The sequence below is a fragment of the Solenopsis invicta genome, chromosome 1 (assembly GCF_016802725.1).
Source record: "Solenopsis invicta isolate M01_SB chromosome 1, UNIL_Sinv_3.0, whole genome shotgun sequence".
Taxonomy (NCBI): Eukaryota; Metazoa; Arthropoda; class Insecta; order Hymenoptera; family Formicidae; genus Solenopsis; species Solenopsis invicta.
In genome coordinates, this window is record NC_052664.1 from 10,826,410 (window position 1) to 10,851,900 (window position 25,491).

General features: G+C 38.4%; 1 protein-coding gene across 7 annotated transcripts in view; it reads left to right on the plus strand.

Annotated features, from left to right (window-relative positions):
• Positions 1 to 25,491, plus strand: part of LOC105200450 (protein scalloped) — a 213,456-nt gene that overhangs the window by 131,928 nt on the left and 56,037 nt on the right. For all 7 annotated transcript variants that reach the window (XM_026138739.2, XM_026138742.2, XM_026138738.2 and 4 more), the window contains 2 exons: positions 19,180 to 19,304; positions 24,601 to 24,739. In XM_026138739.2, the coding sequence (XP_025994524.1) occupies positions 19,180 to 19,304; positions 24,601 to 24,739 (264 nt within the window). The remainder of the gene's footprint in view (positions 1 to 19,179; positions 19,305 to 24,600; positions 24,740 to 25,491) is intronic.

Consider the following 25,491-nt stretch of genomic DNA (forward strand, 5'->3'; position numbering starts at 1 on the left):
CATTAAAAAAAAAAATTCTTATATTTAACATTTTTCTAGTTCCTTTACATTCCTTTATTTAGACAATAATGTTGTTGTTTAATGTACGGCATTGTAAAACAAGAAGAATAATGAAGACCGTTAATTTCAATTATACAACACTTTCCAAGTTTTCTTATTCCTTACATTTGAAATTTAGTCTTTCTGGTTCAGGTCTATATTTCAGTTGCTCAGTTATGCATGTACGGTTAATGATACCTGGTTTTGGTCATCGATCACCGTCGTACATGAAAACTTTGTTCGTCCGGTTGATTAATTCTTCAAATTACCAGCGGAACCGGCTCGTTTACGCGTGTCTACCTCTCGGGTAATCCGTGGTGAGGCACTCGGACCACAAGATGAGAATATAGGGCGAAACACAAGAGACGAGGAGAGGTAGGAGGTTCTCACAGCTGGGAGATTTATTCGCGAGTTTATCCGTTTTCACGTCGCCACCGAGTGGATACGAGATGAGCACGAAGAGAGATAGAGCGAGAAACAGTGAGAGACGGAGATGGAGAGGATATACGGTTAGAAAGGCGGGGGTGCTTGCGGGTTGAACGTCCTCGGGCATCGAATATAAATAGCGTCCCGACGTCCGTCCACCTCCTTCTCCACTTCCTCGTGACTCTTCGTCTTCTCCTACGTCTACTTTTTGCTTACTTGACCCGGCTGGTCAATCCTCGCGCGCGACGTTGACACCTTGAAACCTCGCTGATCATTCCAGTCTGCGTTATTTCTGTTAACGAAATATTACGCAAGCTTAGATCTATCGATCAGGCCATTTTATATTAGTAAAAGATTACTCGTGAAATTCATTATGTATACTTTTATCTGCTTTGCCACAAAGAACAGAATATAATTTAATAATAGTCGTTCCTGATTGCTTCTGGTACTTGACATGCGTAATAATTATGAAATAAATGATGTCAATCGTGCGCGGTAGGAATGCTACAAGTTTATATGTTATTTTTGGCACATTTTATACAAATATTGGATTAATACATACACACACACCCACGCACACATATATGTATAATAATACATGGCTTTCGCGAGTATCCGTCCTAGGTCAAGAATATTTTACCCTGAATACGGCAAGCGCAGGTTGCCGTTGATGAACTTTCCAAGTGGGCGACTTAAGCCGCGCCAAGCCGAGGCACCGAGTCGGCGAATTATCGCCGCGAAAGCAGAAGCAACTTGTCTGGTATGCCAAAATCGATAAAGCGCATCCACCTGCTCTCTCACTCGCCATCGTCACCGCCATCGCTGCAGTCGATTCACCTCGGAAATTCGTTCAACGGAAACGAGACGCGAGTACAGGAATTTATTAGGATTTTAAGGTCGCTCTCGAGAACGTTCCACGTCGTCGTTACCCGGCCGGTTGATCGCGCGGAGATACACGATGGCCGCGTTTCTTTTTTCTCGGAAGGGCACCAGGGAACGCGAGGAATAAACGCTGGATCGACATATCGCGGCGACGATAAACGCGACGACCGTCTGGCACGAAAGGTCGCGTGTGTGTCTATCCTGTGGATATCGCGAACTGGGTTAACCGGTTCAGAATCCTTCGCTATAATGGCCGGAGTAATCAGAATTAAACCTGGAATTAGCATCCACCGGCCCAACGCGATGGAGCCGCCGCCGCCGCCGCGGTAAAGCGCGCGGATGTTCATGAATACTTCAGTTCCGTTTTTCGTTTAGCACCTGCTTGCCGAGAGACGTTAATTTCATTCTATAGTAACATGAAGGAGGGGGGGGGGGGGGAATATTCGTGGTTCTCAACGTATCTCAGAATATCCAATTCCTAATGTATTAAAGATTATTTGAAGAATTTAATATTCATTTTCTTCTCTAAAAAGAATGTTTTCAGGAACATTTAGTTTGTTATTCGACCTCAAATATTTTAACAAGTAAATTTCGAACTGAAAGCTTCTTATAACAAATGTTTTCTTTTTTAACTGAACTATATGAAAAGGATGAAAACGGTATTTAATTTCTTTATTAACAAAATTAAATTTGAATTAGTGAATTTTTATTATTTGTTATTTACTTCTTTTTCTATATTAAGATTTCCTTCTTCAGAATTTTTCATTTTCAATTTTTACCGTTACACAGCTTGCAATTGTGTTAACGATACTATTCTAATAGAATATTGACCGTTTATCTCAATCTGACTTCAGCGTTTGAAAGAATGGCCGATAGGTTCAGAATATTCAATATACGCAACGGTTATCCTTATTCTTATCTGAAAATTAAATCTGACATGATGAGCTAATAGAAATTAAAAGTAGATAAAATTGCTCTTCTCCATAAAGGCCGGTCCGCGGTCCTTAACGGTAGATCAAACGTATCTAACTTGATCACACCACACCCGAACGTGAATTTCTTGACGGAGAACGGAGGAGCGCCTCAAGTACGAGAGCTAATTGAATCGGGCCGATGATCGAGCCCGGCGTTTGACGAGTAAGTCCAGATACTACGCTACGAGTGCTCGAGCCAAGAAAAGAGCCGGCAACAGAGCAGCACCTTGACCCCGCATGAGCCTCTCGTCTTCTTCTTCTTCTTCTTCTCCTCCTTTTTCTCTTTCTTCTTCTTCTTCTTCTTCTTCTTCTTCTTCTTCTTCTTCTTCTTCTAAGGCGCCGTGCCTTGGAGAAGAAATCAAAAAAGCCGAACAAGTTTCTGTCTCTTGCGCTCTTTAAATAGTCTGGGAAAGAATGGTTATTGTGATCGTTTAGTGAAAATCAAAGTTTGCGATCGCGATCTTCAAACTTTGAAAATCACCGATTGCTACTATTTTACCAGGAAAATCCATAAAGAAATTTGAAAATAGGGCTCGTTGTGAGCCTTACTACATCGCTAGATAGACTCAACGTTGAAGAAAGCAAAGGAGCTTTGGCTTTCTTTTTTATTCTCTCTCTCATTTCTTCTATGCTTTCGAAGATAACTGTGAAAAAGAAAAGGACGCACAATTGCTTCTCTTCAGTAATGTTTTCTTTCTTTTCCTACATCCGTCGTTTTCTCTTTGATTCGAATCCGCTTGAATTGCCGACAAACAACAGACCGAGGTTCTCAACTGCAAGACTGAGATGTATGTTGTCGTTGTCAATAATGAATATCGCACATTAAATGTAAAATAAACGAAGGGAAAATAAATTAGAATCCAATTATTTATAAATGTTCCAGTGATAGAACATATACCTTTACGTAGCGTGATTCTTACACGAAAACTTAATATTAATTTTAAAAATGTTTTTTATTATAATATTAAAATTTAATTGTAATTTTTAAATACTTAAAAGTATTTATAAAGTGGGTGATTTTTAATATTTTAAAAATATATAATTAAATATTATAAAGTAGAAACATTATAACATTATGAAAATTAACATTTTAAGAAATAAATTGTTATACAACCAAGTTAGAATTAATATTTACGTGATGTTCTTAAAATAAGATGATATTTATTTTATTTTGTATGTTTTGTAACATACATTAAGGACAAACATTTTAGATTCAGATATTAGTTTATTCATATTCTGCATAAGTTTCAATTATTTTCGAAATAATTGAAAAATTGTTTTTTATATTTTTGTTAATATAAAATAACGTTTAGTAGGATATTTTAGTATTAATTATATAATTACATTATATTGTACATTTTCATATAAATTCAATAATTTTGGTTTTATATTATTACATGTCCGATTACTGGAACATTTATTTTAATGCTTGTTTTTTTTTTTCGTTACATTTTTGAGAAATATAATACAGTAAAATATAATAACGTAATATTTAATTACAAAATTATAATTACGAAAGTAAATTTTAAAATTTAACAAATTTTAACGTTCCACGACACTGCAAGATCGCAGTAATCATTTATATGCTTAAAACGGCTCTGCTTGATTTATTACATGTTCCAATCTGTATATGCATGTATACACATACGTACGTACGAATATCTCGGTTGGCGAAGAATTAGAAGGAAGCGACACCAACACCACTGAATCGCTGATCCGTCGACTAATTGACGGATCATTATCGAAATCCAGACGAGAGACGAGGACGACATTGTCAGGTCTGCGGAATTGCCCCTGGTAGATTGCATGTACGTCGTTCGGGGCCATGGTGTGCGACTATACACGAGATCGGCGACGCGAAGGGATGGCGCGACGGAAGAAAGAGACAGGGTTGGCGAACGTGGTGGTAAGAGAGATCGGGTGGGCGGGGGCGGATGGAAAGGATATGAGGGAGCTGCCGGTTCAGCTGCATTAATTAAACTAGCGGAGGACAATGAGCCTGTCTGCCGGCTCGCTTGCCTCGCCGTGTAATTCACGCCTCTCACGGGAGAGGAGAAGCGCCCTTCGACTTTGCTTTCCAGTTTGAACCTTCCTACGGCCCTTAATTACCTACGCCCTTTCGCTTCTCTCTCTCTCTCTCTCTTTTCTCTCTCTTCTTCTTTCTGACTCTTCGTACATGAACGCGTTCTCGTTTCAACGCTCGCAAAGACTGCGAAAGCGCAAAACGACCCGACGAGATTTGAAGAACTCCGCCGTTTTATTGAATTATTATCTCGTCATGAATTGGATACCGCCATTTTCAAAGTTGGAAACTTGCATTATCAGTCAGTACTTTTACTGCATCGTAGGTACTTGTCGGAAAACCGGAAAATCATCGTGATATTGAACAGTGGATAGAAATTTGTTAATTTTGTTTTAAATTTTACATGCTTCAAGATTACTTTTAAATCAGATTTTAATTTAAGCTTATTTTTATGAAGCAGAATTTAAAAAAAAAATGTATGAATGAAAATCAGATATAACGCAAGTATTTTGGTTAAATAATATTTACCTTTTCGCATATGTTTTATAAAAAAAAACCGTTTAACGAGAAGAAATGATATACGTAATGTAATAAATATACCGAAAGAAGAATTTATGTTTAGTGTTAAGCGAGCACGTCGCGAATAACAATAAGATACAAGTGAATAAGACGTCGCCTTTCATGGTTGCTGCTTCATAACGCAGTCAGGGCGATCGGCTACAAATTGAAGACGCTAATTTACACACGGTTCGGTGCTCAGGCCTCTGCCTTGGCACCTATTGCCGCCCCTATAGTCATCGTCGTCGCTATAGTCGTCGCCGTCGTCCCAGCGTGTTGCTTATTAACTCGCTCAAGTTTGCCAGCCGAGCTGCAACGGCTAACAAGGTGAACAATGTTTGGCAATTATCTCGGTTAAATGATCCTCCTGAGATGCGGATGTGGCATGCTGCCGCCAGGATTGCCTGGCTGTGTTACCTAAAATATCCGCGTGTAGCGTGTATTATAGATCGAAGAAGCGTTTCCGATTTGATTCAATTTCCTCGAATTATGCAATATACGTGTGGGGTAAGATATAGCAATTAAATATTAAGTTATTTAATATCTCATCATTCACCGAGATTAACAGCTGTCTTTGAAATTTAAACCTGGGATTTAAATCGGTATAATTTACATGAATATACATGAGATGAAATTATATATTTGAAAATCTTAATTTGTATTTATAATTGCAAGCAAAACTTTCACTTTATCAGAATTCTCATGAAACATTGGAACAATCGATTTTTTTCTGCTTCCGTAAGATCTGCAACAATTTATCAATTGCAACATTCTCATCAAATCCGCGTGACGTTTATATCTCGTGTTTCATTTAGATGCTTAAGATTTCAGGCCATTTTATGCATTTAGGACAAACATTCTTGCTTTTCTGCACTATTATGTGCATTCGCTGTATTTTGCATTCTTGCAGCATATTCGAGACAATGAGTTCGCTCACCCTTAGTCAAGTGTTGCAGAAAATCAGCGCTCGCGTTCATCGAAGCGCGAACCTTATAGATTCTTGCCGCGTCTCGAAATAATCTACCTCGAGTTAACTATTAGCGTTAGCGTGACCGGCGGAAATGTTACGTTACGTAAGAAATTACGGTAATAATCGTAGCGTAAATAGTGATCGCGCTTGCGTATCGCGTTAACTCGCGCAACGCGACCGCTCACTCTCCAATTTGCGAAAGGAGAGAAAATGACTCGGCTTGTTTTTGGGCGCGTGAGAAACTGGCACGTCAGGAAATTTATAACTAGGTAGATCGAACTGATATAATTTTAATTAAAAAACAAATAGAGGATTGAGCGTTGTAGAATTAATTTTACGTTGTATAATTTTTAAGATACAACAGAAATACACTCCGATAAAAATATTTGTTAAAATAAAAAATGTACCTCTTTGAACAAGTTTCTCAAGTAAAAGAAATATTTGCTAAATATATAAAGAGATGTTATATTTGAATTTTTTAATTTAAAAAGAGATCTCTTTGATTTTAAGTATTGTAAAGTAAAAGATAAACAATTTTATTTTTAAATAAGAAAATAAATTTCTTTAAATATAAAAATCGTGGTTAAATAAAAATTTGTAAATAGGCGAGATCTAAATAGTTTTGAAAATGTAAATGAATTATTTATTTTGCAGAAAAATATATTTTTGTTTTAAATAAAGAGTTCTTTTTTTATTTAAGCAATCAAATCTTTATAATTATCAATCATAAGATTGAGCAAGCAGTACGCGGTATTGTCAACAGACGCAGCGAAGTTTTATATCTCGTAATTAAAACAATGAAATAAAGTAATTAAAACAATGAAAAGGCAGAGCATTATGAACTTTCTTAACTATGTTTTTATGAAATAATATTTTGAATATAAACTCAAAATTCGACTTTTCAATCAAAATGAATTAAAGGTTTTAAGTTCAATACATTAAATATAAGTGCAAAACCTTTATTTAATATTAGACAATTGATCCAAATATTCTTTTTTAAAGTATTTTAGAGTAAGTATTATGTTAATCTAAAGAAGTTTAAAAAATTTTCAGATTTTTTAAATGACATTTTTTTTTAATTTAAATAACAAACTTATGAAATCCTGGTTATTCGTTGAGTTAAAAAAATCTTTCAATGAATTAAATAATTTTTTGTTTAACATTTGTTTTGTTGTTATGATTATTAAGTTTCTTTTATCAAGCAAATATTTTTTTTCAATTTAAAAATCATTTAATCAACAAAATGTGTTATTGTAATTTATTTTGAAGAAAAATTTAATTAAGAATAAATAAGTCATTTTTTTAAATCAAGTAAAATATTTCTTTGATTTTAATAAAAAATTCTCTCGGTACGTGTTGATATAGAAATCATTCCCGCACATTTGTAATATTGAGATTAGAGTTTTTCGGCATCGAATTGGTTCCAGTCTTTTCTACTAGACATCTGAAAATAATCTCCCTAATAACAAAAAGATCTGGCAATTGGTGTATAACGCTTTTTTCTTACGTATCTACGACAAAATCTCAAGAACCAAGCACGATGAAATTATACGGGTCTCGATCTCTCTCTGAGGCTTACGAGAGATTGAGAAAGAGAGAGAAGGGGGAGGAAAGAGAGGGGAAGAGAAGAAGAGTCAGACGAAGCCGATTACCGGGAGCGTTTACGTCACTTGGTTCGTAACTCTACCTTCTCTCCCCTGCCCGCGCATACGCGACTTTGCGGAGTCTGTGGGGCCGGCTGCTGGTCGGCCGGGCGGCGCGGTGATGCCGACGATACGCGTTTCCTGTTTTCTTCGCGAGCATCGCCGGCGCGTAATATGCACCCGCGTAATTACGCGAATTATACCGCGTATCGACTTTCATATCGGCAGACTGCGCGCCTCTGCTCCCCTCTACCCCCGTCCGCTTCCCGGTCGCTTGCCTTCTTATCCGCGCGCAACGCCGGGAGACGTAGCCACGAAACGGCGATCTTATGCAAATCGATTAACGGTGCATCCACGCGCTCTTCTGCTCCCCCCCTCTCCCCCTCCCGCCCCCTCTTTCCCCTCTCAAGGCGGTAAGGCCCGATATTGGCTGATAAATATTCAACGTGCCCCTCTATACGGCTCCCCGTCGATTTGTTCCTCCTTCTCTCATTCCTCTTTCGGATACATCGTTGCTCGAGGGTCGTTAAAATAATGAACTTCTTAATAAGACGAAATTCTTTGCCCGTCGCACCGACGATACTCGTGGCCGCTTGATAATTCCATCTGTGCCCTTTCCGCGTAAAATATCTCTCCCCCCCTCCCCCGCCGTGCAACTGCTCGATGAGATCGAGATATCGTTGCAATTCGCTTCCGAAATATTACCGTTTTTTATTTAGAGGTAATATGATATCAATATTTTGCTCGGAGCGAACAATTTGTGAATTGTGTGTGCTCTGTTTTTTACCTGTTTATACGTATTTGCTGTTCCACTGCAGTTGCGAGTCAATAATACATTTCGCCCGAATTTAATATATTTCGCGTGGATACAAAAATTGCGACAACAAATATCGTTGCGTCGCTGTAAAAAAAAAATAAAAAAAAAAAAATTAATGCGAAGTTTTTCATAAAGTAAAGTTTTACAAATTGATCGCGAGTGTACATCGATCGACACTGTAAATAGCGCGATGCCTAGGACTCGTTTGGCCATTTCGTTGCCACGAAACCAAACAAGGATCTTCGCAGGATTCTGCCGGACGATGATCTGCCGCCGCTCGTGAATCGTGATCCGAATCGACGAGAGGTGCCGCCGGCGGCCGCTTTGTCATGCCTCTCCGTCGTTTTTTCCCTTTTTCCCTCGTGCATCGACACCAGAACCAGAATGACGTAAAGCGGATGGGGAGGGAAGGTCGGAGGAAAAGAGCGAGGAGAAAGAAAGAGACGCGGGAACCGGTTGTTGGCCTCACCGGCAGCTGTCTTGTCGACGAATGCGAAGAGCGGGAGAAGAGCGAAGAAATGCTATACGCTCGATCGACGGCTTCTACGACTCGTCGAGCTAGCTTCTGAAAACGAGGAGGAGAGTTTCGGTACTCTCGAGCATCACCAAACGGGAGAAAAACAGAAAAGGAGAGAGCAACTCCTTCGCTTTGTTCTTGCTCCATCCTTGTCTTAGTTGCATTATCCTCGAGTTTCTCCTCATTGTCACTCGTTGCATCGGAAACTGTAAATCAACACCGTGGATAATGTTTCTCCCACGGGAGAGCGAGGAGAATCAGCTGTTCGGCTTGACAGCGGCGGAAACTCAAGGATGAGGAGTGAAGGAAGTGGGTGGGAGGAAGACGAGTAGACTTGATTAGCTCAATGGTGACGGATCGCGAAATTATCGATCGGCTGCTGTAAATCTCGCAGCCAAGGAGATGCTGCTGATGTGAAGGATTCATTCCAACGCCTTCCAGTTAACCAAGAATTTCTATACGAATATATTTAATAGACACGGTAGTAGATACGGTTAATAAAATTATGTTCACTGTACAATCGTGTTAAATGATTGATATCGTTACGCCGCTTTTTTACGCCGCTAACACTCTTTTGTTAGACAAGGAAACGTCAGCGGAAGTGTTACGCAAACGCGAATTAGCACGCGAATGAAATAATCCGGGCCAATTTTCGCTAAAATTTCAACTTTGCATCTTAAAGTTTACCAGCGTTTTAGCAACACTTCTCCATCTTGTCGTCGCTTTCAGCTTCGATTCTCGTCATCTTCATGCTTCCTTGACACTGCCCTCTCTCTCAACGATTTCCCTGCTGCTTCTTCTTCGTCACGCTCTCAAGCACCTCGCTCGCTACTCATCGTCGTGTTTGCCTGGCACACAAGAAACCTCAGTGTTCGTCTTCTCCGCGTCTTCTCGTCTCGAGAGCTTATTACGCCTGCGATGTCCCTGCGGTTTTTGACGGAAGATTGCATTATTCGTCATTAAAACCGTATTAACTCTCGCCGCGACGCGCACACGCGCGGCAGACGCGAGCTAATGCAATTACGCGAACCGCGAGGATCCGATATTAATCCTGCCGCGCGCTCCAATTCGAGCGCTCCTCGCCGATTATTTCGCGACGGCGATTATTTCGGTGCTAACTTTAACGTAATTTAAGATGCTAGAAAACGAATTACATCGTAATTATTTACGACGCGGTCGAGAATAACGATTGTACGTTGTTTTAGCTTTGCAAATTTCGGAATGTCCTATATATGTCCTGTATCTCGTTCTTTCTTTAATAAAGATGTGTCTATGAAAAGTTCAAGGCGATTTCTTTTTTACAAAACGTATAAAATAATACAAAAACATGGATGTACGAAGACGCAATTAAAGATGCGTGAGCCTTATTCGGTCGTACACACAGAAAAATATCAATTCTATTGCTAAGAAAAGCGTTTATTCAATTCACTTTTTTCTCGCGAATAACAGTTATCTTTAAAGAATATCTTTTTTGACAATTGTCTTAAAACACATTTATTACAAATTTTGGGAGAATTTATTACATATTGAAAGAAAAGGATTTATTCTGTTTCGAAGAATATTATAAAATTGTATCAAAGAAAAGTCAAAATAATAAGCAAATGGAATTTTTGTTTAAACTTAAATTTGTTGATCGAAGTAATGAATTACTAGAATTCAGAATGTATTTTGATGTTTATGATGAATTTGTGATAGATTTGTGGCTATATGAAATTGAAGTAAGTGATATTTACTTAATTTAAACACACACATATAAATAAGTTTATTTTAAGTTAATATTACTTGCTTCAAGCAAATTGCAAGTGTATTTCAAATCTGTTATCGAGAAAATATTTTTTGCAAAGATAATCGTCAAACTTAAAAGAAGAAAACTAAAAATTAAGTAATCGCTTTTCTTAGCAGGATGACATTAACGTAAAAGTAGAAAACAAGCTCGCTTATTTACAAATGTAATTAGAGACGATAGAACGAATAATACGAGCAAATTATAATTTTCAGATGTTATGTGGTTATAGTATTTTTTATATTAAGCGATATTCTTAAATGTGAAACGTACGTTTCGACTATACAGAGTCTTCATAATTAATCTTAAACATTTGAAATAATTTACTGATCTCGTCGATGACAATTTTTCTGGATATTTTTTGTATGATTTTGTGCGCATCAAGCTGCGCGCCGAATAAATATTTGGTCTCAAAACAATTACAATACATTGAACTAACGTAGTAAAAACGCGATATTAAATTAATAATCTAAATAATGTTTCTAACAAACATTTATAACCGCTTTACTCCAAATACGGTAAAGAATTTGTTGAAAGAAAAATAGGAATCCTTAGCTAAGAATTCTTTATTAAGTTTTCTAAGCACCTTCTTTTAGACATTCCTGTAATTAATTTTTAAACTGAATTGTCAAGATTACACTTATTCACACAGTATAAGTGTGGAAAAAAATGTACGTGTATATGCCTATCGCACTTAAGAGATTATCGATGCCTTGACATTTTTATTAAGGAAAGATCAATGTTAAATTGACCACAAAATTCGTAAATGGAAAAGTATTACTGGTTTATGCGCAGGCAAAGCGCCGTATAATAAAGTTTCCAGTGTACGAGCACGTTCGCCGTCATCTCGAAAGTAAATAGCGCGCGTTACATTACGCGGCCCGTAAGTTTCGTTTTACGCTAGCGGCTAGTAATTTTCGTTTTACGTACGCGCTCTCGTTTTCTACGAATATAATGCGGTTAATGCTCCTTCTTGTTCTCGGTTCCCGGGGACGACCGACGCGGACGGCTGTCCTTATTCTCGAGGAGCATTCAATTATTGACTTCAATTCGGAGCCGGCGTATTAGCATAGCCCTGAATAATTCATGGTCGAATGGTTAATCCCGCAGTATGTAAATTAATCCCTCTAATTGCGAGCGACAATACGACGAACGTTGCCGATCCGCGAGCGCGCGCGGCCCGAATCGTTCGATTTATGTATATATTCTCGGTTTACTTTTAACGAGATCGCGACATAATTTTCTCGCATAAGCTTTACAAATTATTTTGCCCGTAATTGTCGGACGAACGGCTTGTGAAATGCGATGCGAGGGAGGTCGACAATTATCGGTCGGATTATCTCCGTGATTTACTCGCGAAACGACGCGACATTGAATATTCATGCTGAAGATTTTGGAATCAGGACGGGTGTGCCGAATCGCTATTTTTCGTGAATTCTTCGACCGCGAGAAATCTTTCGGCGGAATTATCCCGTTCCAATTCAGTTCGGCAACCTAATGAACTAATTACCGCGCGCTCTCCGCGCCGGTCGGCGCGCCTTCCTACGGCGCGCATTTCGCTCTTAAATTGCCGTTTCAATAACTGGCAGTTTCCACGATTTGTATCCGCGTACAATAAACAACTCGCCACAGTCCGACGGAAAGGAACAAAAAACCCTACGCGTTGATCATGAAAAAACATCATCGAGATTCGCCGCTCGCGAGAATCGGCGAAACCGCTAATTGAAGTGTTCGCGAAAGTGGCTCGCGTTTGTTGCGATTTCCATCACCTTGTTTCCCGCCCGCAGAGATCCGTTCTTTGCATGCAGGGTTTGCGCGTACTGTATATGTGTGCGTGTGCGTGTGCGTGTGCGTGTGCGTGTGTTGTACGCGCGACCGATGAAAGCCCGGCGCGGATTCAACGTATTTTTTTCTGTTCGTTAAGAATTAAAGAGGGACACCGTTACTCGATGAGAGAATCGCGCATTGTTTTGTTTCTCTCCCCCGGCGTTCCGCCGGGATCTGCCAATATTTTCCGCGTGATCCCACTCTCCGGCCGCCTCTTACTAACAGACGCTATCACTCGCGAAAAGCTTCAAGTGCGTTTATTATTTTTCCCCACTTTTATCTCGTCCCTCTATCCCCCCTTTCCTCCCCCTCCCTCTCGCCCCCACGTCGCCGCGCATCGTTGCGCCGCGTACTCTGCTTTTCTTTTCAATCGCTCCGGCTCCAAATACGGGGAGGCAGATGATTCACCGCACTCCGGTGCTCGGCGCTCTCGCACGAGTGAATACGTACCTACGAGAGCATGATACGAGAGCGAATCGAACCGGCTGTTTTTCATTGAACCAAGCGGAGATTAATCACTATCGTGCGCGTCTCGAATAAACGCGCACCTGTGGCTGGCTCTGGGCGAGTTTTTCATCGCTCGGCCGACGACAAAGAAATCGAGCGGCTTAACGCGAGAACTCGCAATTTTCATCTGTCGATGAAATCGGTACTTTGAATTTCCCTCGGCGAACTCTAATGTACAAAATAGGAGATATCGCTCGCGTATAAAGTCTCCCTCTCGCATCGCAAATTTTGTGTTCTGCTTCTCAATTAAAATCATACGTGAAAAATAAATTCTTGTAATTATGAACGCTTACAATACTGTTTAAGCATAGATACATCTATTTATTCATAGATAGATTATTCATGGATACATCTGTTATAGACACATAACAAGATAAATCTATTTAAGCATCCATTTTACTTAACCATTTTCGTAGCCGCCGTTCCGCCCCTTGTTGTTTAGATCGCGAGTGCATTATTGCGGCGCAATAGTTTTGCGCGTAATCGTCGCCTCAATGGCTCGTGCCTTTACGCTGTTTAACACAATATTTTATCTAACATATTTTATCTCGTACAACGAGCGCGGCGATTAAGACCGATTCGTCGCGGTCGATTTATAAAGTCGACTATATCGCGAGCGCGGGCTCTCACGAACCTTTTACTTTGCCGGGGCAGCGTCGCGTATAATCGTTCGATAATATCGAGACGTGGCTCGTGCCAGAACCGATTAGAATTCTTAATGGCTCGCATAAAAGGCGGGAGCACGGCGCACTGGCTGCACGGGACGTGTCGTCTCTTAATAAATTTTACGGCACGGTAACTCGCGACCGGCATCGAGATGATAATTAATTTTCCCCGGAAATTCCGCACTAAATCTCGTTACGACGGTACAAAAGTCCTTATAGTTTTGTCGCTGTTCTAACGTAATTTTATATATGCGTCCATGGATCGATGTGATGTCACGGTAATTTTGTGATCTTGTCATTTGGCAATATTCGCTGCTGCTGCTGCTGCTGCTGAGAACCGAGTTGAAATATACGCGGTGTATATCTCGGAGTTTCTTTCCTTGAATTCTTTGAACTGTATGAGATAGATTTCTCGTTTGTAAACATTTCTGATGCGCGTAATTCGAATTTTAAGTCAGAAATTTGAATGTCTGTCATCTCGCTTTCAAAATGGCATTTTTAAAATGTAATGTGAGATTATTAAAAAAATTATAATTTGATTTTGAAAATTTAAAGTTTGTTCAGCCCACCATGACAGATCTATCATTTTGAATTTTCAAATTCTGACTTTAAATTCAGCAACCTAAGAAACTCCTAGAAACTAAGTCCGATACTGTGGCGCTTCAAAGAGTTACGACGTAAATCTCGACAAGAGTAGATTTTTGACAAGTTTTTAATTAAAGTCGAATTGATCTTTAATAGTCTTCATTAATTTGAGATAGAATTAACGTATATTTAATTAACGTATATTTGATCGCTTCTTGTGAATTATTTTAACGTCGATCGTGACATTTTATTTACATATTAATCTCTCACATTTTCTTACGACATTAAGTCAGTGGATCCTTTTAGACGCACTCGAGAGGATTAAAGGATTGAGAGAAGTGCCGCGGAATTGCCGGCAAACTGAATCGGATCTTTCCACTTTCGTGCGATTTTAGGGATAAATAACTGTGTCAACGGCTCGCGGAAGATTCGCCGACGTTATGAAAAGGTCCCCGAGAGCTCGCGAGTGCGTTATCGGACACGCGGTGGCGAATAAGCGGCTAGGTGTCATCGCGTGTGCGCGTATGTGTCGGCGAGAGTGTGTTCGCGCGCGTTATACCGCGCGTTCAACACGGGCAACGTAGGGACAAGAGAGGCGATATATAATGTTCCGCGATATTAAACGGGACGCATTCCACCGAAGCCACCCTCTGGTTCCTGCTATGAATGCTTCTACGACCCCCGTCGCCTGTCTCATCCCCTGCCGCCTGTGCCGCCTGTGCCGCCCACCCCCTCCGTCGACTAGCTCCGAAAAGCGGGACAGGGAAGAGAGAGATAGATAGAGACCGAGGACAGACCTGGCCTACTCGACCAGAGCCACCCCCGAATGGTTATACGCCAAATTTACAGCTTAGCCAGTGCTACTACCACTACCACCGCGAACACGGCATTTACTACCTCATCCCGTAGACTTCCCCGCAACTGATACACATGCATATGTATGTGGCTCGAGGATAAAACGAGCGGGAACATTTTCCCCGTGCCCCACCGATATCACGTCCCCGGTGACGAATACGCGAAGAACGCTATTCGAACGGTTTCGAACAATCGTTGATTAACTCAGCGAGATTTGCTCTGTGATTTTTACTTATATCTTTTGTTGAAGTGCGCACGGATGATATAAAGTTCGAAAGTCATTCGCATATTGCTTCTGCGTGTTTTCTCCGTATTTTTCTCCTAATGCTTTTAAATATTCCAAGAATGTCTCAGGATTTTCGATATCTTTATCTCATTCCATTTATTCCTTAAGTATCGAGATTATCTTGCGTTGGCGTGATAAAGCGATCAGAAAATCCCGTATTTTACAAGAATCATGCGATGTAGAGTTTTTAAGAGCCTCGGGGATTCGCATACACACTTTCGTACTGAACTAAACTCACAAAGACGAGTTGAAAGATGGAGTGGCGATTTTATTCTCGCGAATGTCCACCGCGACGTCCCTTGACATCCACCTTTGTCACTCGAAATAAGTTTCTTCGTTCACGCCGCAATCTCCATACGTTGAGTGTTCTGTATTGCCCATAATTCTCATTTCAATAGAATCTCAGCCAGACTCAGCAATTGAATTAATACAATAAAAATAATAACAGAAATAACAGAACATTTTATATATGTTTCTTTGACAAATTCTGTTCTGCTGTATCGTTAATGTTTTTATTGATATTTCAAGATAGAAAATTATAATGGAAGTCATCTGGCTTTTTAAGCTAAAAATTAGGTAACTAACGGACATGCTCGTTTGTGTTAACAACAAATTAATGTGAATATTAAGCTAAATTAGAAAATGACACGTTTATTCTTGCGCCTAACATTTAAATTATAATTCAATCTTAGCATTTTATCTTTCTGTATTTGTCGGTTGAAGAAGATCAAGTAAGAAACATGTTTCGTGTTTAACATTTGTCAACATCATTGAATTAACATATATCTCAATCACATATATCTTATCTATTAAAGTTGTAATATTGCTCGTTAATTTGGCCTCATATTCACATTAAAAAATAGATCCTTGTAAAGGAAGAGATTCATAATGTACTACAATCATATTTATAAAATAATATAAAAACTTAAGCACATACTTGAGGCAAATTGTCTCATAACTGTACTTATTTTTATTTATTCTAATTATCATGATGTTCATAAGTGACATAAATTTGCAATATTTTCGAAGGATCCAACAAAAAGATGGACTGCATAAAGAAATTAGTATTATTTTATAGACTATATCGTTATGGAAGGTTAATCGAACTTCGGTATTGCAACCTGAGCTTCCGATGGAAACCTAAGCATCTACTAATAATCTGGCCTATTCAACCGATGCGCGTCCCTACCATCGTTACCCTTTGCGGGCCGAAAATTTGTCGCGACTCGATCATTACTCAACGAGAACCGGGAAATCTAGCACCGTAATATCTGGCACCGAGCGGCGACGCGGATAATGGAGAAGGACGCATACGTTCGCGATCTCGCGCGATCGTAGTAGTGGCCAGGACATTCCGAGGTTTCGCCGGCGAGAGAGGCGTTCTCCCTCTCGAAGTTCCTGCACCCTATCATGGTTGGCCTGATGGTCATACCCTATCCTTCATCCGAACATTTCCATCCCCTGGGTAACCTCGATTCTCTCGTCTCCTCCCCCTCCTCTTCTTCGTTGCCAGCAAGAGCGCCGAATGCAATCATACGTCATCCGCCATGATCTATGTCTTCTGCCATTCTAGCGTCGCGCGCTCGATCTAGCACAGGCTACACACTCGTGTGCCGGTGCACGTATTCACACGCATATACGCGCGCACGTGTGCAGCTGTACGTGCACGTGCACGTGCGCTAGTACGCGACCGCATCTCGCGTCTCTATTAAGCCACCGCTCATTTTCCGGCTGCATATGAGCATGTTCGCCGTTAGCCACGACTACCCGGCGGATGATTGCGGCTCGCTTCCGTACATTTTCAAGAGAAACGTATATTCCTGACAGTTAGCTTGCCTATCTTTACATGGGGCGTTGCAAACGTACCGATTCATCTACGAATCGAGCCATGAAAAACAATGATACATTTGGAAACACTAATATTATAAGAATAACTATAATATTATAAGTATTTTAGGAATTGCCGTATTTTAGGTACAAACTGTATTATGAAGAGTGATTTGTCTTTTTTTTTTTTAATATGAGAAAGGTGAATGCAGAGGGAGAAGATGAGATTTTAGATTGCAATATGAAACGCGCTTATACAAGAGAAGTAAACACGTTCTACGTATAATAATAAAGATATTTTTGTTAGAATATCGTTTTTATTCTTGTTTCTTTAATCTCAATTACATCGCCTAAAATCAATTTTTTATTTCTAAGAAATATTGGTTATCACGTGTAACGTCCATTTTTTGAAAACCATTAAAAACTAATTTTATAAAAAAAAAAAAAATAAAATGTATATATCGCACGAAATACTACGCGATAAAGAAAATTTGCAATTAAATCAAGTCCCGCATAATAAATTAATTTCAACGCTATAATTCTTCTCGAGAGCATCCGTTGCTCCTAGCAAAGAGCTGATCGGCAATCAGGGATATCTCAACTCATCCGGATGGCCCACTAAACCCAACAATCCCCGGTTTTCCCACCCTTGCCCTTTCCCCCAAATGCATAAAGTGGAACGCGTAACACGAATATCTGTGTATAATTAACAATTATACGTCTCGCCTCTTGATTCTCCGTAAGCCGTGGAATGGCCGGTACATACGCGCAGGCCCCCACGAATGATTCTCCGATGAATTTCGTCATTACGATGAATGCCACAGGGGATGAGGGACGTAGGGTGAGAAAGGGACCTGACTGGGGGGGCACGCTCCGCTTTTGGCTCGGGGGTGGTTGTTGCTACGGATCGGGATTTGCACCGCCACCGGTGGGTACGAACCCAGCCGGGGAATAGGGATCTTTTCCGGGGGCTTAACATACACACTCCACCCCCGGTAGGCGGAGTGTACCGCCTACGAGCTACCCCCACCCGCCGCTGTGGCACTGATACGCGATATCAGCGAACACTTGTTGCGCCGACGAGCGTAGAGCGACGACGGAGTGCCGTATCTCTGCCTCCTCCCCCTGTTCCCTCTTCACAGTCGCGATTTTTCACGTGCTGATTTTTCCGCGCGTAACGTGCGCGTGCCCCCCTCCCCCTCCTCCTACCCCCTTCTACCTTCTGTCCGTTCCCCGCGAGTCTAATTCGATAGAATAATATTCCACTGTCAAAAACGAGCTGGCCGCATGATAGCAAGCGGAATTAATTCGTTATGTTGCAGCGAACGTTATTATAAACAATAATGTACGTAAAATTGGGAATGTGCTTGCGGAATTGTGCACATTCTAAAAGAGTATGCTGTAATGCTTTAGGAGCTGGGGATAATATTCATTAGGAGTGGAAAAATTTCTCGAAATTTTTTTATTATAATTAATATTATTATCAGGGCTAACGTTATCAAAATGTTGTTATAAAAAAATAACAGCATTGTTTGTTACTTTTCATCACTGAACTTATTATGAATGTTGGAATTATTTAATATTAAGATTATCGTTATATACAAAATATCTTTCTCTAGTAAGTTTTTTAATAAAATAACCCGAGTATTGCTTTTTTCAATTTTCTACTATACATCATTTTCTGTTTTCTCTACTGCAATCTCTAACACTTTATACTAATCTTCTAACACGTTTAGAATGTCTGGATACTCTTTCTTTCAACGCCACAAGTTCAACTTGTACGAAAAGCTTATTTATGATCATACTTTTACGAGAAGCTTAAATTTATGGTTATAGATTTATTTTACGAGATAGTAATAACTTTCTGTCTCGCGAAATGAATCCAGGTCATTCTCATAAACTCAGTTTGCGAAGCTGGACTGCGAGCGCAGCTTGAAACTGGGATTTTTCCGAGAGAAGTTAATAAAACCGGGTTCGTCCCTCGTTTTGTTGCAGGCAGTGCGGTGGCTGCAGCCGACACCATTTCCGCGCCGTGGACCCCCGCGAGTTCCGGGCCGCCGCCCGACGCCAACGGCTCCGGCTCGGATACGAAGAACCTCGACGTTGGCGAAATTAGCGATGTAAGTCAACCGTGCCGTCGCCAATTAAGGACGACTGCGAGCGTAGTCTCGGTACCCTTTTTATTTCAATTAACTCGCCGACCCGAGTTTGAAGGGACGAGCTTTTCCAGCTTGCGTTTACTTACATTACGAAAGAATACAACTCTTGGACTTGTGCAGTATGCCTAAGAGAAAAAAATAATTGCAATTATTATAAATTAATTATAATTTATAGTCATTTTCGATGACGATTACGCATAGTTTATAGTTGTTTTAATCATACAAATTGTAGCTATTAATTATTACGACGTAAATAGTAAGTAAATGTTACAAAAATAGTTACATTTGTTATAGAGCTTGTTATTTCATTTACTACATAAAAATGCTTATTTTATTTTTTATTCCTTATTATGTATATCTTGATATTTTACAATATTAATATTTAAAATTTATAGTAAATTTTTTCAAAATTGGTAAAATTATCAAAAATGATTACTAACCTTATAATTGTAGTAACTGTAAAAATAAAGCTGTTAACTAAAATTATTTTACCATGCAATTATGGTCAAAAATATCATACACTTCTCACAGTATAGGAACGACATTCATTATTTCTTTTTTCACATGAAAGCTTAAATGAGGCCAAGTAAAATTCCTCAATGTAAAATACATGTAGATGCAATTGTTACTTGAATACTTGTGGAAGTCGATAAAAATTAATTAATACTTTTCGTCAATACTTTTTAAGTTCTTTTGCTATGTAATAGCACGTATGCAAAATCTATAAAAAAAAAAACAAGTTATCAATTTACGTCATATAGTTGAACTTTGTAATCGATATAATGTATGTGTAATATTTAAAAATTATTTTGTTAACTTTTAATAGTTTTTTTAGCCCTATGGTGCCTGGTGGGACATGTGTATTTTAAGTCTTCAAAAATTCATTCTTTCACAAACATAAAGATATTAACTCCTTTTTGTCATTTTAAAGATAGGACTTTTTACAAAAAATTGGCATTCTTGTAATTTTCATTTCTGGATTTGCAAAGCTTATCAAATATTCATAATAGGATGTAAAAATGAAAAATACGCATCCACACGAATTAAGATTTGAATTCTTTTTGAACTCATTTTGAAGGTAAGTAATTACTAATAAGACGTTAAATTATTAATAAGAGGCCAATTGTGGCTAAAAAAGGTCGGACCTGAAAGGATTGATATATTGAGAACAATTATTGTTCTTTTTCTTGTTTAGTTTTCCTTGCGAGGTGTTCAATTTCATTTTTCACTATTATAAGCGAGTATAATCGTGCTCTGCATCTTCGTATCACGCCTTAAATTTGACAGGAAAAAAAGTTAATTCAAAACATTTAATAAAGGATATAAATCTTATAAAATCATTACGTAGAGTTTATAGGGCACTTTGTGAATGCCAAATTTAAATTTAATGATAATTTATTACAGCAATATTTTATAATCTTCGACACAAGTTAATAAAGTCAATACTAAAGTTACGGTTATTATTGATTGCAGCTTATACCGAATAACGAAGTTACACGATGTGAAAAGAAAGTGGCCTTCCAAGCGAAAAAATTATACGACGTTGAAATTTCAATAGATCGCTATGAATTTTGCGGTTGGAGATTAAATCACTTTTACGGTAGTTTTTATATGAAAACTTATTTGCATTTGTAATATATTCTACTGCATTAAAACAACAACGTGAATACTAAAGTGATGAAAATGCACGAGATTATTTAAACATTAGTTCGTTAACTTTGGCACATGCAAATTGGATTTATTTAGGTCAGAACGTACGAAACCACTTCAAAGCTGTACGTCGGCCATGCAATTTAATTCTCGGGCTTGCTCCTTGCGGTCTTCTTTCGTACGTAATCTCTTCAACGCGATGAAGATATTTAAACATCTTTATTCATTTTCTTATTATATAATGTTCTTTATTATTTCCATTCGTTTACCGAGAGTAAAACAAGCGCGCAGTTTCCTCTTCATTTTATATTCATGGGAAACCATTCTCATTCAGTCACGCATACGAACGAAGTACAGTAGCGGTTGATCTACTCTTAGACCTCGATCGACGTGGACGAGATCAAATCGTAGGCTTTTTCGTACCATCTGGAGAGTCTTCCGTTCTGGATCGCGTGCTCGACGATATTATATCGAACGTGGCGAACGTGACTGGGGTTCTCGGAAGAGACAAGCCCGTTTCCTCGCACCCTTTCCGCACTTCTCGGTATCTAAACGCCCAAGATAATCGTCCGCGCGTTTCTCAGCACGGAGTGAAACACGGGGAATCACACGTTTCTCTTCGCGCGGCACGGAGGTTTTCGATTCGTTGAAATTCCAGTCTCAACGAAGTAGTGCCACTCGGGACTACCGTCCGAGTGTCGCCGTGTATCGCGTATTCGCGCGACGTCTCGCCGCCCTTCGAACGGGAAGATACCCTCTCTCGCACACCGTGCGAATCTCGACGCGATGGACGCGCGAAAGAAAAACGGACGAAGAGGCGAAATCACTGGGCATGCTCTCGATTCGGCGAGAAAGCGAAAGACGGGATAAAGTCCACTCGCTCGGCCACGTTCCAGGCATGGCTTCGCGGCTGCTGGGGGGATCCTTTGTTTCAGAGGGAGAGGAAGATCTCCGAGGTCCGGCCACGTTCGCGATCGACGCGGCAGATAAATCGCGCGCGCGCACGGTCAGCGGCGGAATCGAAGATAAATGAACTTTTCTCGTGTCGAACGTGCCCAGGTCGTCGAAATGCATCGCGGCGCGGATACCCTTCGATACGCGACGAAACGCAATCGTGACGAACGTGATGAATGTTTGCGCGTGAATCATGATTGAATTGAGAACGTTTTCAATTGAACGTTTGCAATAGTTCATAAAGAAATTCGAATTGAAACCGATAGTTGGAACACGCGTCAATACAAGTTTTTTTAAATTTACATGGAATTGAATAAGAATTAATCAAATATTATCTAAAATTCAGGGTTATGCGCTAAAATTCAAGATTACGTCTACATTGTTTACGTTACGTTTACACGAATCCTTTTCATGTAAACGATGCAAGCAATGTAAATTATAAATTGAATAATACAATACAGAGAAAAGAGCAATTAGGTTATAAAACAAAAATATTATGTTTTATTCAAAATAAAAAGAGTAATGTAATTTTTACTATTACTGATGAAATCTGAATCTTCTACACTATAAAAAAAAATAAGTTGAAACAGCTCGAGATATATCGAATTAATTATCTGAACGTTTCAAGAAAATTTGGGTATTCCTTTAATATTTCGTTTATCTTAAATAAATATTAAATTTAATTGTGTAACACATTTATGGAATTAACTAAATTATTGTTAAAATTATTGTAGTGAACGAATGTAATTATATGTTAATGTTAAATGTTAATTATGAATATTTTATTCATAATTATGAGTTAAATGAATAATTATGAGGACGATAAAAAATAAGTTTGCAGTAGAATAGGACCGTTTGAACATTGATAGAACTTTTCTACGAAATAACGGGCACTCAGTAAGTTGTTGATGGTAGCAACGGTTAACTCAACTCATTGGCCTCGAGTCACGTAACTGAATAAATTATCAGAGTATAATAATAAAGAAGGTTTTTTTAACCTTCCCATTACTTAATGTGTCATCTTACGGCATTGTGATCCGAATTGTTTACTTTGCATAATAGACGTCAGACAAGAGTCTATCTTATATCTAGCCGTTGGCCAAATCTTTCGGCTTGTGGTCCAATGCTATCTATGGAACGTCGCGCGAAGCTCCGATGCGATGAGGCAGATTACATAGTTAAATGAACCTTATGATAGTTAAATGTTCTAGATATACTCGAGCAGAAATTAAATCAGAGTGTAACAAGACCTGTAGCAGGTTAGGTTATCCCTAAATCGTGTCCTGAGAGGAAATCCTGATGGGAACCTTATCAGAAGTGTAACAGAATTTTCCGTTAGGAAACTTGACAGAGTCCAACGAGGAGAATCGTGCTTATCAGAATGCTTTTATTACTCTAACTACGTTTCTCAGTTTCGTTAATTTATTACTGTTAAATCCAATTTTTTAGTACAATTTACTACATCAAGTTATTTATCTGACTTGATTTTTTTTTATTTTGACTTGATTACAGTTTGCGTAAATAAATTTATGCAAAATTGTGTGATGAAGATATTTATATTTCACGTGTATAAACGTTCAATTTTGTTAAAATTATTTTTCTTATTCTATACTTTTAAAATGTGATTGATTATAATGACTAAAATAGAACTATTTAAAAAATACATAAAAATTGGAATCAGATACATCTACACGAGGTTTTACGAAGGAATTATTCGTGAAAAAACGGAAAGAGATGGAAAAGTCATGCTTATTCTATTGTAAAGATTTCTTTATTTAACATTTAAATTGTATTAAAAAAACTATATGAAATAGCGTTGCCATTCAAATCATGTTTTCAAAACACGTGATCACTGTGCTGAATATATTTTGATCAATCAACTTGCAATTTTAACATACTATTTTAGACGCTAAAATTGCTTAATGAAAGATTTTTTACAATGCTTAATTTTTTTATTGCAACCGAAAAACAATTTAATTTATAGTAAAAAAAACTGTTATATTGACTTTGATCAGCTGCTAGTTTGTTCAAATACAATATTTCGAAAAATTGCTATGTCGAACACTAGAATCACGTTTTAACTTTGAAAAGCTTTTTACCATTTTGCTTTTTAATAAGTCTTGTAAGTGCAACAGTTATTACTCTAAAATACCATTTAAAAAAACATTATTTAAGAAAACTTGAATAGCATTGCAAATTTATAACATTTTTAATAAAATTTAAATGTCATAGAGAAAAATATAATTTTTATAATTGAGTAACCACGATTTTATTACCTCTCCATTTTTTCCACAAAAAAGTTTGTAAAATTAGATCTTGTTTTGGCTCGTCTAGATGTCTAGTGTGCTTTGTTAAACTGTTTCGTCGATAATTCCACTTTAACATACATAGATTGTTTCTGTTTGTTATTCCATGATTATCTACATAAGTAGGAATATAACATATTTTAATTTTAATTTAAAAATTAGTAGGCCATATCACGAATATTATTCTTTTATTATATTTATATCAATACACGATATTATTGAGAATGTTATAACTTTTGCAAACAAAGGAATATATTAAGATTGAAATCGCGTAGCTATAACTGATGTAAGATAATTGCAATCCGTCCTTCTTCGACTATGCTAGATTAGGTGATCGTATTTTCCAGGACGAGAAGGACCTGTCGGCAGCGGATGCGGAGGGTGTGTGGTCGCCGGATATCGAACAGAGCTTTCAGGAAGCTCTTACCATATATCCGCCATGCGGTCGACGCAAAATCATCCTTTCCGACGAAGGGAAGATGTACGGTGAGTGTCACATATATTCCCATCGTTCTATCTAAGTATTGTACAAAAAAATTCTTTTGTTAGGGTTTTAAAACTTTATGAACTTGCACGTTCGCTTGTACGTGATAATCATAGCTGACAAAGTTCCTTGTAAGAAACTTGGTTTAAACCTAACATGCTTGTAACATTTTTAACAAATTATACACGTAATATAATATTTTACGTATATAAACACGAGCATCATGGTTACATATTTTATTCCCATGTTATTTGGAGGATACTTATTTGGAGGATACTATTATTCGATTTTCTCGAAAAGAATATGTAGCGTCATGTTAAAATGAGATTACGTATCTTGCTATGAAAGGAGGTATACTTTACGAAAAATGTATTTGGCGCTGTCGTGTCTGCTGATGATACCAAAAGAACGATACGTTACTCAAATATTAACAGTCATTAAGTATTCATTTATTCGAACAACGCGAGAGTTTGGTAGAATTTTGAGAAGATGATAAAAAAGAATGTCTTCAGTATTTCCGAGAGTATTACATTGAAATCTTTCGTTAAAGAAAGAGTAAGAGGAAGTTTTAATAATTTAATATTAAAAGAAATTAATTTTACAATTTCTACTGCTTTCTCTTCGAAATACTAAATTCCTACGCATTATGGCAAGATAAATTCAATAATTAGTGAAGTAGAAGAGAGTTGCTGAATGCGTACTGGTCTTCCAAAGCGTACGTCTTCAATATTTTATACTTTTACTTAACATTAGC